General features: G+C 44.0%; 1 protein-coding gene across 4 annotated transcripts in view; it reads left to right on the top strand.

Moving 5' to 3' along the window:
* The window catches only part of sipa1l3 (signal-induced proliferation-associated 1 like 3), an 89,070-nt gene that overhangs the window by 59,603 nt on the left and 15,444 nt on the right, over window positions 1–14,023 (top strand). For all 4 annotated transcript variants that reach the window (XR_013901431.1, XM_080288934.1, XM_026192105.2 and 1 more), the window contains 7 exons: window positions 2,963–3,639; window positions 4,870–5,851; window positions 8,563–8,693; window positions 10,799–10,987; window positions 11,506–11,680; window positions 12,076–12,179; window positions 13,779–13,936. Coding sequence is in view for 3 of the 4 variants with exons in the window: in XM_080288934.1 (XP_080145060.1) it covers window positions 3,178–3,639; window positions 4,870–5,851; window positions 8,563–8,693; window positions 10,799–10,987; window positions 11,506–11,680; window positions 12,076–12,179; window positions 13,779–13,936 (2,201 nt within the window). In the remaining variant the exon portion in view is untranslated. The remainder of the gene's footprint in view (window positions 1–2,962; window positions 3,640–4,869; window positions 5,852–8,562; window positions 8,694–10,798; window positions 10,988–11,505; window positions 11,681–12,075; window positions 12,180–13,778; window positions 13,937–14,023) is intronic.

Genomic DNA, 14,023 nt, shown 5'->3' with positions numbered 1-14,023 from the left:
AAGCTAATCAAGTTTGCAGATGACACCACCGTTATCGGACTCATCTCGGACGGGGATGAGTCTGCCTACAGGAGGGAGGTTGAACGTCTGGTGTCCTGGTGCAGCCACAACAACCTGGTGCTGAATGCCCAGAAGACAGTGGAGATTATTGTGGACTTCAGGAAGCACACAGCCCCACTCCCCCCCATCATCTTGACTGACACCCCCATCACCTCTGTGGACTCGTTCCGCTTCCTGGGTACCACCATCACCCAGGACCTGAAGTGGGAGCCCACCATCACTTCCGTCATTAAGAAAGCCCAGCAGAGGATGTACTTCCTGAGGCAGCTGAAGAAATTCAACCTGCCAACACGGACGATGATGCAATTCTACACTGCAATCATCGAGTCCATCCTCACCTCCTCCATCACCGTGTGGTACGCTGGAGCCACTATCAGGGACAAACAGAGACTGCAGCGTGTTGTGCGCTCTGCTGAGAAGGTGATTGGCTGCAGACTCCCATCTCTGCAGGACCTGTACACCTCCAGGACACTGCGGCGTGCAGCTCGGATCACAGCTGACCCTTCTCACCCTGGACACAGTCTGTTTGACCTGCTCCCCTCAGGCAGGAGGATCCGGTCCATTCGCACCAGAACCTCTCGCCATAAGAACAGTTTCTTCCCCTCTGCTGTCGGACACATGAACAATAACCGTATGACTGTTCCCGCCACTAACACATGACCCTACGCTGTGTTCACTGCATCATTCCATGTTTGGCACTGATCACCACCTGCACTCATGTATATATCATGTATATATCTATCCACTTAGCACTTTTAATTCTTATTCTTATTTTTATATTTTTATGACAGTATGTTTGCACTGAAGCACCGCAGCAATTTCCTAATGTTGTAAACCTGCTCAACATTTGGCAATAAAACCCTTTCTGATTCTGATTCTGATTCTTTGTCCAGGTAAGCAGTAGTTTGGCTACAAAATGCTCTGATAGCTGCAGGTTATCAGAAAAAACACCTAAAAAAAAAACAAAGAAAGTGGGATTGTCTTGACAGCACAAGGATAATATGTCTGCCAGTGTCGATGCAGGCCGGTTTTCTGGTTTTCATGGCTCTGACAGTACATGCTGCAGAGAAGATAGAAGTCAGACAGAACAACGTCTTATAGTGAGATGAGACTGAAACTGTCCACTGCAGCCACTGTCTTCATGCTGAACTCTGCTGTCACTCCCTTTCTTTGCAACCAATCAGTATTCTACCCAGGGCAAAGTTTTGTTTGTAGCCTCTGCATTGGTTGAATTCCCACAATCCCTCTCACAGCATAGCGAGAGCTGGTCAAATGAGCACAAACAACACCATAAATCCACATCAGTCTCTTCAATACTTATATGCTATGCTGTAGTTACTTAAATGTAAGTAAATGTTCTTCAAAGCACTAAAGTGAACCTTTTAACTGTTCGTCACCTGCAGTGAAGGTTTATCAGGTTTCTGTTTAGAAAGAACGCTCCAAAGCAAGTCATTTGACTATTGCCCTCCTGGTTCCAGGGCAATAGTCAAATGACTATGGGTTTGGTTTAATTCTCAGTAAAATTTCCAAGTCGGTTTTCAGTTAAATGTGAGGTTTTAAATGATTTTGAAGATTATGACATTCTGATTTCATTAACTTTTTACGCAGCGTCCCAACATTTTTCACCGCAGAGCTGTACTGCCAAGATCCCTTACTGGGTCTCTCTTTACATTTGCATATGGACCACCATGCCAGCACATTATCATTTCTTGCTGTCACGCAGTCGAGTCATAACCACATCATGAAAAAAAGAAAATAAATAAATAAATTCCCTGCCGGTCACCCTAAAGTACCAACGAAATCAAAACCAAAAACACGCAACCATGACTTCAGTCTGTTGTCTGCACTCACAATGACCCAAGATCAGAATAGTCCAGTCTTCAGGTTGATCGAGTAAGCTGGACGTGACCGTATTCCTGTACCTGTTTGCTGAACGTGTAACCATAAAACCTCAGAAGAGAGAAAACAGAAGTCTTTATAAAGCTAGTTCATTTTTAAGACTTGGTGCTGTGTGAGTGTTATGTTAAAACATACTGTTGTGGTTCACCAAGCAGTGCTCCAGTCTCCTCCACCCACTTTCTTGACTTTTGATATCTACTTTAGCCAAAAGGGTGAGGTTTGGTAAAGTGTTCTTTTGCTTTCTCTTTCTCTCTCTCTCTCTCCTAAAAACTATGAACCACACAAAGTTGTTTGTTTAGTGTCGCGCTGTGGAAAGAGTAGAAACAGAGTAACTTCTTTGTGACTGTCACAGCCGTGAGCCCACATAACAGCGAACACAAATATAGGACGCTTTTGTTTTTTTGGTATATAAAAAAATTGGGGGGTTTCATTTACTCATGCTTAAAATACAAAACAATCATCAAATGTCCCAGAATAAGAAAAGAATGCATAGATTTTTGTGTTTATGTGTGCAGTCGCCCCCTCCCTCAAAGATCATTTTTGAGCCCTGCTGTAATCTATGCAGTGGGAAAATGCTTCAGTGTATTTAAACTGTCTGTGCACTCTCCCTGTTTGGATTTGTATTACTTTCTTGTCTGATAAAATTAGCTAGTGTTTCTGAGGTTTTAATCTGCAGCAGAGCGGCTGCAGCCTTCGTGTCCTGTGGGTGTGCGGCTTTCTGTGTGTGCGCGCCATATGTGATAATAATATCCCTTGTCAGCCTCCTGAAGATTAGCCTGGATGGGAGAAATCCTCTGTCATATCCCCTCACCTTATTTTCTCTCTCACTCTGGTTTATCAGTCCTACGTTGTTTTACAGTTTAGAGACTCTGAGTTTTGACTCTGTGGAAAAAATATGGGTCACACAGGCTTTATGATTTAAAAATCAGTGTATTTTAAGGCACATTTGTCTTTGTCTTAATATTTTTCCTGATTGTATGCCTGTTGTTGTTTCTCCTCTCAGATCTGCATCAGACATCATCCAAGAAAGAAGCACAAGAAGAAGAGGAGGAGGACGGCCTGGTTCCAGATTGGATGGACCAGTGAAGTCTTTCCCACCCTCCCTGTTAAAAGCAATGTTTTTGGGAGCTGGAGGTCGTAACAGCACCTTCCCCAGCACCCCTCCCAATATGGGATGCCAGCCCCCTGCCCCCCTGCCCTGAGCTCTCCTGGGGTGTCATGAATAGTTACAGAGACAGAGGGGTAACTTGCACCTCCTCAGACCTTCTCGATGGAGGCGGAGGAGGGTTGCCCCAGCACACTCCATTTCGTCACACCCCTAATGGGCACCCGGCGCTAGGTCCCTCTGACCCGGTCATCCAACCACGCATCTCTGTGCCCAAAATGGGTGTCCGTGCACGGATCGCAGAATGGCCTCCACGCCGTGCTCAGTCCCGGGAGTCGCTGCTCGAGAATGGGCAGATTGGCGGCAATCACTACGGCGATGACGGTTCAGTTTTATCAGTTTTGTCTGACTTCAGGCTGGTGCGGGGAGGAGTCGCCAGGTTGCCCCGGCGGAGGTCCAAGGATGTAGGAGAGTTTGGCGGTGAGAGAAGTTCTCCTTTCAGCCTGAGAGTGTTCCCACCTTTGAGAAAGCGCTCCAACAGTGAAGTGACGCTGAGCGAACAAGATGAAAATGAGGTGAGTGTGAAATCTCCCTCTAGTGCCTCTTTTACACGTGTAGGTCCTAACTGGATTAATTGTTTTCCTTTTAGCAGTAGTCCAGATTGAGTTAAATGACTCAAACAAACCAACTTTACAATGCATGACTTCACAATGACTGACATCCACAAACACCAGTGACTGAATGCAGGTGATACAGCTCTGCAATCTGCTTTGTGGACATATTTACACCGTCCAAGAAAACTTAAAAAACTTAAAATGTTGTTACTGCGTGTTTAGTCTAAACTCCTTTCTGTTATCACAGATGCTGTGGCACATGTCTGCGGTTACAGATGATCTTCCATTAACATTTAAACAAATAGTTTATCAAGCTTTGACAGGCGGATTTAATGGTATTAACTTTTCAAGCTATGCTGAAATCACATATCTGCGGTTTTAAAATTCTGTCCTGCTTTACTTTAATGTGATTAATGAAGTGAAGTTTTACATTTTCATGTCACTTGCTCTGTGAATTCATGATGTTGTTGTTGTGCAGGTTTATTTATTTTCAGCTGTAGTTAGTATGGGTTGACATGCTAACCTAATGAGATTGTTGCAGATGTTTTTGGCTGTTCCCTTACCTCCAGGCCACCTGCAGAAGAAATCAGACATCTGATAAAGACATCTTAAGAATATGTCTGTGTAGGTTCTGGCAGGTTGCCAGGATTTAAGTAAACTGACAGAAACTAAAAAGTGAACCACACGTTAGAGTGAGGTCTTTAAATTACTCTCTGTCAGTCCAAAATGTACTACGGTGTGCCCCAGGGCAGCTGTGGCTACAACCGTAGCTTGCCTCCACCAGTGTGTGAATGCGAGAGTGAATGAATAGTGGCATTGTAAAGCGCTTTGGGTGCCTTGAAAAGCGCTATATAAATCCAATCCATTATTATTATTATTATTATTATTATTATTATTACGGATTCACTTGGCTTTTTAACAATGTATACCAAACTGTTAATTGTAACTTAATTATAAAATCCGCAGTATAAGAAATCTAGACATTGTTCAGCCTTTATTCTTGTTTCATTGAAGCACTATTTCTTTTTTATAGATTTTTTATTTTTTTTATTTGAGGAGCTCTCTGTGTGACTGGTTTGATTGACAGCTTTCAGATTTGTCTAAAATCTGCTCCTAGATCGATAAAAGGCTGATGTTCTAACCACTGAGCTGTTATCACACATTGAAATTGTCTCCTCTTCTTGCATAAAGGTGGAGGCTCGAGGAGATGGCGGATTGGGGAACCGGTTCAGGGAATACGGTAGCACCTCCTCCATCGACATCCAAGGCATCCCTGACCAGAGCTTCTTTGACATGATCAGCCAGTTCCGCCAGGAGAGGCCTGACCAGCGCAGCTCTGCACCCATACAAATCGGCGAGCTGCTGCGTGCTCCAGACTCGCCACCTGGACCTCTCCCCTCAGCGCCCTCACCTGGTCCCACAGGTGTGGAAGACAGAGAGACAGGAAGGAAAGACGGCACTGAGAGAGTGAGAAAGAAAAGTGGAGGGACAGAGTCGTCGCTGGGCACCTCCTCTTTGTTTCGGAAACTTCGGAGCTCCAATAGAGGGGAGCTGGATGGAGGGAAAGGAGAAACTGTTGAGGACAGGGGAACACGAGCTGCCATCAATTCCTCCTTTAAATCGTGGGTGTGTCCAAAAAGCTTTGTCCACTTTGACGCTCAGAGCATCCAGTTTGACCTCCACGAGGCAGCGGCTCAGCGTGGCTTTGTCACGCAGAGGAGAAACACGGCCACGGGAGCATCAGCAGCCTCAGTGTCTCTGTCAGTCTCCAGATCCTCAGCGAGTGTAAACGACCCCATTTACTCCAGCATCGAGGATCTGACTCTGAGCCTCGACCAGGGCTCCACCACACCCTCACTGGGTGTGGACCCTCTAGATGGCGCTGGAGCCCAGAGCTCCAGTCCACTTCTCCTCTCCTGCCCACACTTCCTCAATGAAACCGGAGGCCACGGAGAGCGCAACATCAGCTTCCTCAGCTCGTCATTAGAACGAGGAGGAGATGGAGGAGGAGGGGACGGGGGGAGGGGATGGCTGAGGAAGAGTAACGCCAGCGTGTCAGTGGTGGAGGTGGCCACTGAAGAGCAGGCTACAAGACTGGAAAGACTGAAACTGTACAGCATAGAGCATGTAGACCTGGGCGCTAGGTACTACAGAGACTACTTCCATGGAAAAGGTAGCACTGAGTCATACACAGTTAACACACTCACTCTGCTGCAGAGCCATCACTTCCACTGTCAATGCTATAAATACTCTTTGATCTAACTGCCAGCTGTGTTCATGTCATAATCACCAGAAGTTTTCATTTCCAAGAGTCTCTTGAGTTAATAAGAAAAGGGTAGGGCTCAGTTTCTGACACATTTAGCATGGTACGCTTACCTCCGGCAAACACAGCGATGAAAATTGACTTACAAAGAACATGAAACAAGAACAAGATGCGACATGTTAGGATGTTCTATCTTTGATGAGTTTCTAGTAACCGAGACAACAGAAATCACTTCTCACTCATGAGAGCCATTAATCTGATTGAAAGACACAACAGTTATACTTCATAAACATTCAGTCTCAGTAATAAAATTGTATAAATTATCTTTATGTTTTAAAATCTAAGTACCCTGAAAGTGAGCACTATAAAACTAGATGCTAGATGCTAACAGATTTTTTTTAAACCGTGGAACAGATTTACAGACATACGTTTTCCACATTGTTTTTCATTCTTGTTTTTGATTACTGCTTATATGTGTCCAGATGTAGTTTCTGAAACAAGAAACACTTGCTCTGCTTTTTCTTTCTCTTTTCTAAGTGACTAATAAGTCTTTAAAAGTAGTCAAATTTCTTCATCTTGTCGGATGATGTCCGCCCACTGGTGTTAATCACTACTGAGAGCTCAACAATACTGACGTAATGATCTTCCTTTATAATCCAATTTGTGCCTCTTGCTGTCATCCGTTGGAGTTAGATTGTGACGATGTTGTTTGTCCATTCAGAGTTTCTCACATCTCATCCTGCAGCTCTTTATATCCAGCTGGGCCCCAGCGCTGAGCTGGCCAACCTCCCACAGTTTTTCTTACATGTGTACCTGTCTGTTCTGCTGGCAAACTCTGACCTGATGATACGCCACCTGCCTTTCTGCAGGTCGGGAGGAGCACTTAACAACAGTTGTTTTAGATCTGTTGTTAAAGGTCAAATGTCACACCAATTTTCAGAGGAGGCGGTTTGTGTGAGCTTGTCATTGGGCATTTCTTGTCAGCATCACCTCTTCTGACACTGTTGATGAAACTTCCCTCTGGCGTGCATCATCTGGCTGAAGCCTAATTAGTGACAGATGCTGTTAGCCGCACGTGTGTGTGTGTGTGAGCGAGAGAGAGAGACAGAGGCAGGCCTGCAGCCACACAGATAAAGGTTATCATTCCAAAAATATGTTCATCTGCTGACTTGTTTCCAGCTTAGCTGTCCCCCAAAACGCTGCAGAGATTGTGTGCGTGTGCACGTCAGAAAGCCTCATCAAAAAGCTGACATTTGCACCACAGGACGTGGCGTAGAAGCTGATCAGGCCCGAGTCTCCTAACGTGCCCATCATCCCCGTTCACTCCAGCGGTGGGATGGAGGAGGAGTACTTGTCAAACTGGATTCCTCCTCACAGTTCTGGAGAATTTGTGTTTCTTTCCATAATGCCTGCAGCACTGGCATTAGCATGGCTCAGCTTATGAGCTTTAGAGGAATATCGGCAAGATGCTAGTATAGTGTGGCGATAACTCTGTCTCGGCCCCTTTAATAGATGAACGTGTTGTGCCGACAATGCTAATTGACTGCTGTGGACATTACATTTTATTCACTTCCTTGAGTTACAAGGCTGAGGACATATTTCTCCTTTTAATGGTCTCATTCTAAAGGTCATGCTGCCTCATCTGTCAGGCCTGCTAAGTACACATGAATTACACAACATCCAGACAGTCTCTGTAAGTCAAGTTCTTTCCCATTCATCTCATTTCTTATGTATCAGTTCAGTGCTTGTGAACTTTTTCATCCTGTGAAGTGGGACATGACAGAATAATTTGAGAGCCAGTGTGTTATATGTGCTGCTTACTCTCCTTCTCAGTCATGTTGTGAACCTCAACACATTTCTGTAGCCACTTCTGCTGCTTTGTGCTCATTATACATGTAGTCATGTTGATATTACTGATTTAAATCATTGTGAGGTATGTTGCCTAGATAATTTCTCTCTGTGCAGCTACTGTAATTAAAACGTGTTATTTATTTTTAAATAGGGAAGCAGCATGGTGGGTCTGTAGACTGTGCTGTGCCTCATATTAGCGTTTGGAGTTTGTTCTCACTGTGTGTGCGTGGGTTTTCTCTCAGAGTTTCGGTTTCTTCTGCCATCATGCAGGTTAAAGATCACTATCTGCACCCAGGAGCCTCTCATAAAAGAGATTGTTGATCTCTAGAGTTTGCCTTCGAGGTAAAATAATTAAAAATAAATTAATGCGTACAGTTCATAGAGTCCTTTCTTAAACAGGATTACCTTAAACAGGATTTTAATAAATTCATCAGTTTTCCAGGGCAAACAAAAAGGTGGTTGTTATCTGATTTTATGGCTCCAAAAACACTCCAAAACATAAAGCTGGTCAGTTTACTCTCATTCAAGGATTAAGCAGTTAGAGAGAATCTGGAAACGATGTGGAAGTAGATGAAGATTACATTTCCGATGCTCGACTCATCACTGATAGCATTTTTTTGGCTGCTGCTTCTTCTTTTATTATTGGAAAACTCATCTGATCGCCTGTCTGCTGGCACACTGAGGTGTAGACACAACACAGGCACATGTTCAGACACAGAACTTTCTCTGCTTCTCAGACTTTAACCTTGGTTGTCTCTGACCTCCTCCAGAGCTCTCAAACTACTTCGGGACAGACGATAAGCTGGGCCCTGTGGCCTTGAGCATCCGCAGAGAGAAACTGGAAGACACCAAAGACCTGAAAGACCAGTACCAGTACCGACTCATCGTCAGGACGAGCGAGGTATGCGTGTGTGTGTGTTTATGTGTTTATATGCTGATCACGGGGGTTTCCAGTCAGAGTCTGTTAATTACTCAACTGCTTTCAGTTTCTCCAGGCCTACCTGTGACACGTGCCCTCATTATAACCTTCCCTCTGTCCCCTCGCCCCTCTGCTCATCCCTCTTCTGCTCTCTGTCAGTGGAAAATTCCACCTGCTCAGTCCAAGCACATTAAAGCCAAACCAAACACGGGCTGCTCCCACAGCCAGCTACTTCTCCTCTTTGATGGATCAGACACTCATGATGTGGTAAATGATGGGCTGATGATTGTAGAGAATTAGTTTTCAGATTCTCTGCATCCATTCTTGGTTTTTTTCAGAGGTTTTACTTCCACAGTTTCCAAGACACAATTTTGGAAAGACATCTTTGTTCAGAGACACAACTGATGATTATTTTCCTACTAATTAATGTAAATTGTCCATCTCAGTTTACCGAAGTCAAGTAGAATGACTCTTGTAGTTTGACTAACAGTCCAAAACTGAAAGACATTAAGTTTACTGTAACTGAAATAGTTGGAGACTATCTCGATGCGGGGCTACCAATTCTAAATTATCTGAAGGTGTGAATGGTTCTTTCTCTGTGTTAGCCCTGCAGCGTGTCCAGGGTGTATCCTGCCTCTCATCCTATGACAGGTGGGATAAGCTGTTGGAAAATGGATGAAAATTCTGGAAATTAATAGTTAGTGCTAGTGTTCACACCACTTAGACCTCACTTTCTGCTCAGCTCAGTCTTATGGGGTTTTTTTTATTTTTTATTTTGTGCATGGTTGGCATTTAAAATGATAACACAGCACAGTTTGTGTCAGAGGTCTTGTGAAGTAATTGGCTTAATCTCAATCAATATATTTTACCGGTTTAGCATCATAAAGACCGCTCGAACAACAAGCTCGCCTCTCCTCATTGTGTTAATGCAGTCTTAGCCTGAGTGTGTCCTTCTTTGTGGCTGTGCTGTGTTGTTTTTAGCAGGATTACATGGCTGCCTGGCCTCATCACTGTAGCTCTGGTATAACAATGGAGCCTCTCCACCATCTAAGTACACAGAGCTAAGCTAACAGACACAGTCCAGGCCCACTGTTCCCACACAGAGAAAAAAGGAGATTGATTGCGGACTTTATTCTCTCCCACTCAAGCCACAGCCGCTCTCAAATATCCATCCCCCTAAGCCTGTCATTTAATTCTGTGCTGACACAGCAAGGTGGGGAGACTTCCTCTTTCTCCTCTGTCACACATTCAAACAGCCCCCCCCCTCTGATATTTCTGCTCAGCACGTCGCAGTCACTCGTTCGGCCTTGCTCACAGGCTGACGAGTTGAAACGATATCTGCGTAACTTCAGCCGTGGGTCGGTCGGGCTTCATTTCCTTGCGGCAGACCCGAGTCGCTGAGGTTCAGCTGTCTCTCCGGCCTCTGCCAGCTCCAGAGACCGCCATACATTTTTAATCAGTCTGCAAGTGAGAAGCAGCAGCCCACTCCTCCCAGAGGTTATTATAGTCTAACTGTTTTGAAGCAGGTCAGTTCCCCCTGATCAGGAAGCAGCACAATACTGAGCAGAATCTTGATTCACAACACCGCTGAACTTAAAGCCTCCATGCAGACGCCTGAACTAAGACTGTTCTTATTATTACTTAATCTAAATATTTTTTTTATTTATGTTTAAGGTGTACAACATAAATGTCCAACCAAAAATCTAAAACTTGAGCCCTTAAAGGAAAAACACTAAACAGCAGAAAGCATTAAACTTTAAGACCATGCAAAAAGAAATTTACTGCTTAACTATTTAAATTTATCGATGGGTTAAAAAAATAAAAACAACAGCAATAAATCCAGTGGTTTTATCACAAACAAGAACGATGCACATCATCACATCATTAGCAAGGCTGGTTACTATAATCACACTGATCTGTTGTTTCCCACATCATGAGGTTATATTCACTGTAACACCTTTGGGGGGCGGAATATAAATTTTCTTGACATTTCAACCATGACACTTGAATAATATTTGTTATGTAGGAAGCTCAAATTGCTTCCAGTTTGTTTTGTTTTTTAAACTAATGTTGTTCTGAACCCACAGCTGGTGACGCTGCGCGGCTCCATTTTAGAAGATGCAGTGGCGTCTACGGGGAAGCATGGCACCGTTCGGGGTCTGCCACTCAAAGAGGTCCTGGAACAGGTCGTCCCCGAACTCAACGTGTCCTGTCTGAGACTGGCGCTCAGCACGGCCAAAGTCACAGAGCAGCTCCTTAAACTGGATGAACAGGGGGTGAGTTTACGGTGCACTGAGTGCACCGAACAGCTGTTCCAGCAAGCTGGAAGACTGCAGAGTAAAATTGTACACTAATAAGGGGAAGCTGTGGCACGTGGTGTTCTCAGGTAGTGTGTGAGACTTGGGTAACTGATTTAGTGCTGGTGCAAAGTGCAGTGTTGTACAGGGAAAGCTGTAAGAAAAAGGGTGTGGTACGTTTGAGCATGAGTGAGTAACCATACAAGCTGTAATGTTTGGCCATGTTATCTCACCTTTCATTTAATGGAGGGAGAAGTGTAGGGTGGAGGTATTTTGCCAACAACTGAGCTGTTGGGTTGTTTGTGCAGGTGGTTTATAGATCAACAAAGCTGTGTGTAAACAAGTCCAGATATACGTTACTTTTGGGTTAAAAGCTTGTTTGTTGGCATTAACCTTCAGAGTGCTGTGTTTCAGCTGTGTTTGTGTGTGTGGTCTCTCAGCTGCTCGTGCTTGTTCTGCTTGTGTAATATTAACATCGTGTCTCTTCTGCCTTGTAGTTAAGTCAGAAGCACAAGGTGGGTGTTCTGCTGTGCCGTGCAGGGCAGAGCACAGAGGAGGAGATGTACAACAACGAGGAGGCATCGCCCGCCTTCTCTGCCTTCCTGGAGCTGCTCGGGGAGCAGGTGCTTCTCAAAGGATTCACCAAATACGCTGCACAGCTCGACACCAAGAGTAAGAACGCTCTGCAGCATAGCATCCGCTTTTAGAAATCATATTTTTACATGTTGGTCTCATTGCTGAAGAAGTGGTTTCAATGTATTATTTCATTACTGTTTCCTATTCTCAAAAGAAAAATGCAAATAAACTGTGAAATGAGTATTTTAGGTTTTAAAGGATGTTCTTCATAAAGACACTCACTTGTCTCGATAAAGCCATAAAGAATGTTTACACAGTAACTCCTGCAGCATCTTTAGTTTTCATGAATTCACTACATTTAACAGACTCATCAGTCAGTAATGTTGCATATGTGTCATAAAACCGGGGGTTACACAGTGAATGCATCATCAGAAACTTTGACTAATGTGTGGTCAACAGCTGCTGACTTTCAACAAATATCTTTCCTCCAGCGGACTCTACGGGCACCCACTCCCTGTACACCACCTACCAGGGCTATGAGATAATGTTCCACGTGTCCACCATGCTGCCATACATGCCCAGCAACCCACAGCAGGTAACAGCCCCACCTAAGTAAAGCACCAACACTGGTGTACGTCTCTAAAGAAAAAAAAACATCCAAGTCGATGCTTTGTTGTCACACAGCCTTTGAAAGCACGTCTGTGTTTGTTAGCTGAGGCTTCTTCTGCTATTTTTTCTCTGGCTCGTAAACGACGGCAAGAATTCATGAAGTGGAAACTTGTGACTTTTGTCGACCTCTTCATTTGGAATTTTTTGTTTTTATTCAGCCTCTTGTGTTTTTATAGTCTTTGTTTTCTGTGTCTTGGTATTTCTTTCCTTTCTGGCTGTCTCTTCTTTCATTGTTTGTCTGGATCAGAGTTGGGTGGGGTTCAGCAGTGTAGTTATTAGTATATTTTCTTCCTCTTACTTTCCCTCTCTATCTTTTTTTTTATTTTTAATTTGACTAAATTTTTCTTCTTGCATGATCTTCTGGATGCTGTGCGTTCCCAGCATGTGCTGGTGTCGCTCAAGAGTGTGTAAAATTCAGCATGTTGGTATTTTTTACAGTTTGCCTGAGTATTTGCGTAAGAGCCTGTCTCGAGTGTGCACATGTGCCTGCAGGTGCTCGGGATTAGTGCACACTTTTGAATGTGTCAGTATGTCAGAGCAGAGCAGTTTAGGCCAAAGAGGTGTCATTAAACATACATTAATCTTGTTAATTAAACTTCACTGTTGCCATATCCATACCAGCAATCAGTTATTTATTATAGAAAAAGCTTTTTGATAATCTCCTCATCTTTTAGTAACATGAGAAAATGTGAAATCGTTGAAATGTTCGAACAGCTGAGTGTTGGTGTCAGGTGTTTATAACAGCACAATAACTCCATCCAGAGGCTTTAGGGGCTGCAACAGCAAGGAGGTTTACTTACTCAGTTGAACCTCTAGATGGCATCATCTCACTGCAAAAATAACCCTCAGTGACTGGAGAAGCAAAAGAAGGTTGAAACATAAGCTGCTGTGATGACTCCTGAATTCAGGATAAAGGAGAACACTAACTTCACCTGCACAACTGTTCTTGGGTTAAATGAACAATGAAGAAATTTGCTGTAAATAACAGGTGAATCATGCATATGAAGGGTCACATTCAAAACGCTGAAATAGAAAATGATGATATGCTAATACATAAGAGGCCCCAAATAGCCCAGATTTTCATGCTACTGTAAAAAAAACATGAAGTGCAATTCAAATATTCACACAGCAGCCTGGGTACGAGTGAAGGATGCTCCTGTGGTACTGCACAGGAGCCAAACAGTGGGCTGCATTACATAATTGGTATTTTCACACTTCTCTTTGCAGATGAAGAGCAGATTGGCAAGCACCGCACCACAGACACAGCCTGCACTGTGTGCCACGTCTCCTACATAAACGCAGATAGACAGACAAGCTAACGCACACACACAGACACAAATAGCCCACACAGAACCCGCAAAACAAATTACGTAAAGAGCTGTTGCTTGGTGTCTAACAGCGAGTGTCTTAATCTCTCTTTTCCCCTGTCGGACATTCTGTCGTTCACTGAGTCAGTCGTGTGAATGCCAATTACGCTCGCTCGTTTTTATTAATTTATCGTTTTTATGTCTTCTCTCCTGCTCAGCTCCTGAGAAAGAGGCACATAGGGAACGATATTGTCACCATCATCTTTCAGGAGCCCGGAGCGCTGCCCTTCACCCCGCAAAATATTCGTTCACACTTCCAGCACGTTTTTGTTATTGTTCGTGTTCACAACCCCTGCTCTGAAAACACCTATTACAGGTAAATGTTTACATCAGCACAAACTCATGTTTCTATACACGTGGTGCACGTTATTAATTAGGATCTCACTTCCAATACTGTTCCCGC

Source organism: Astatotilapia calliptera, chromosome 14 (assembly GCF_964374335.1).
Source record: "Astatotilapia calliptera chromosome 14, fAstCal68.1, whole genome shotgun sequence".
Lineage (NCBI taxonomy): Eukaryota > Metazoa > Chordata > Actinopteri > Cichliformes > Cichlidae > Astatotilapia > Astatotilapia calliptera.
The sequence above is the reverse complement of the archived record's forward strand: the minus strand, read 5'-3'. Positions and strand labels throughout refer to the sequence as shown.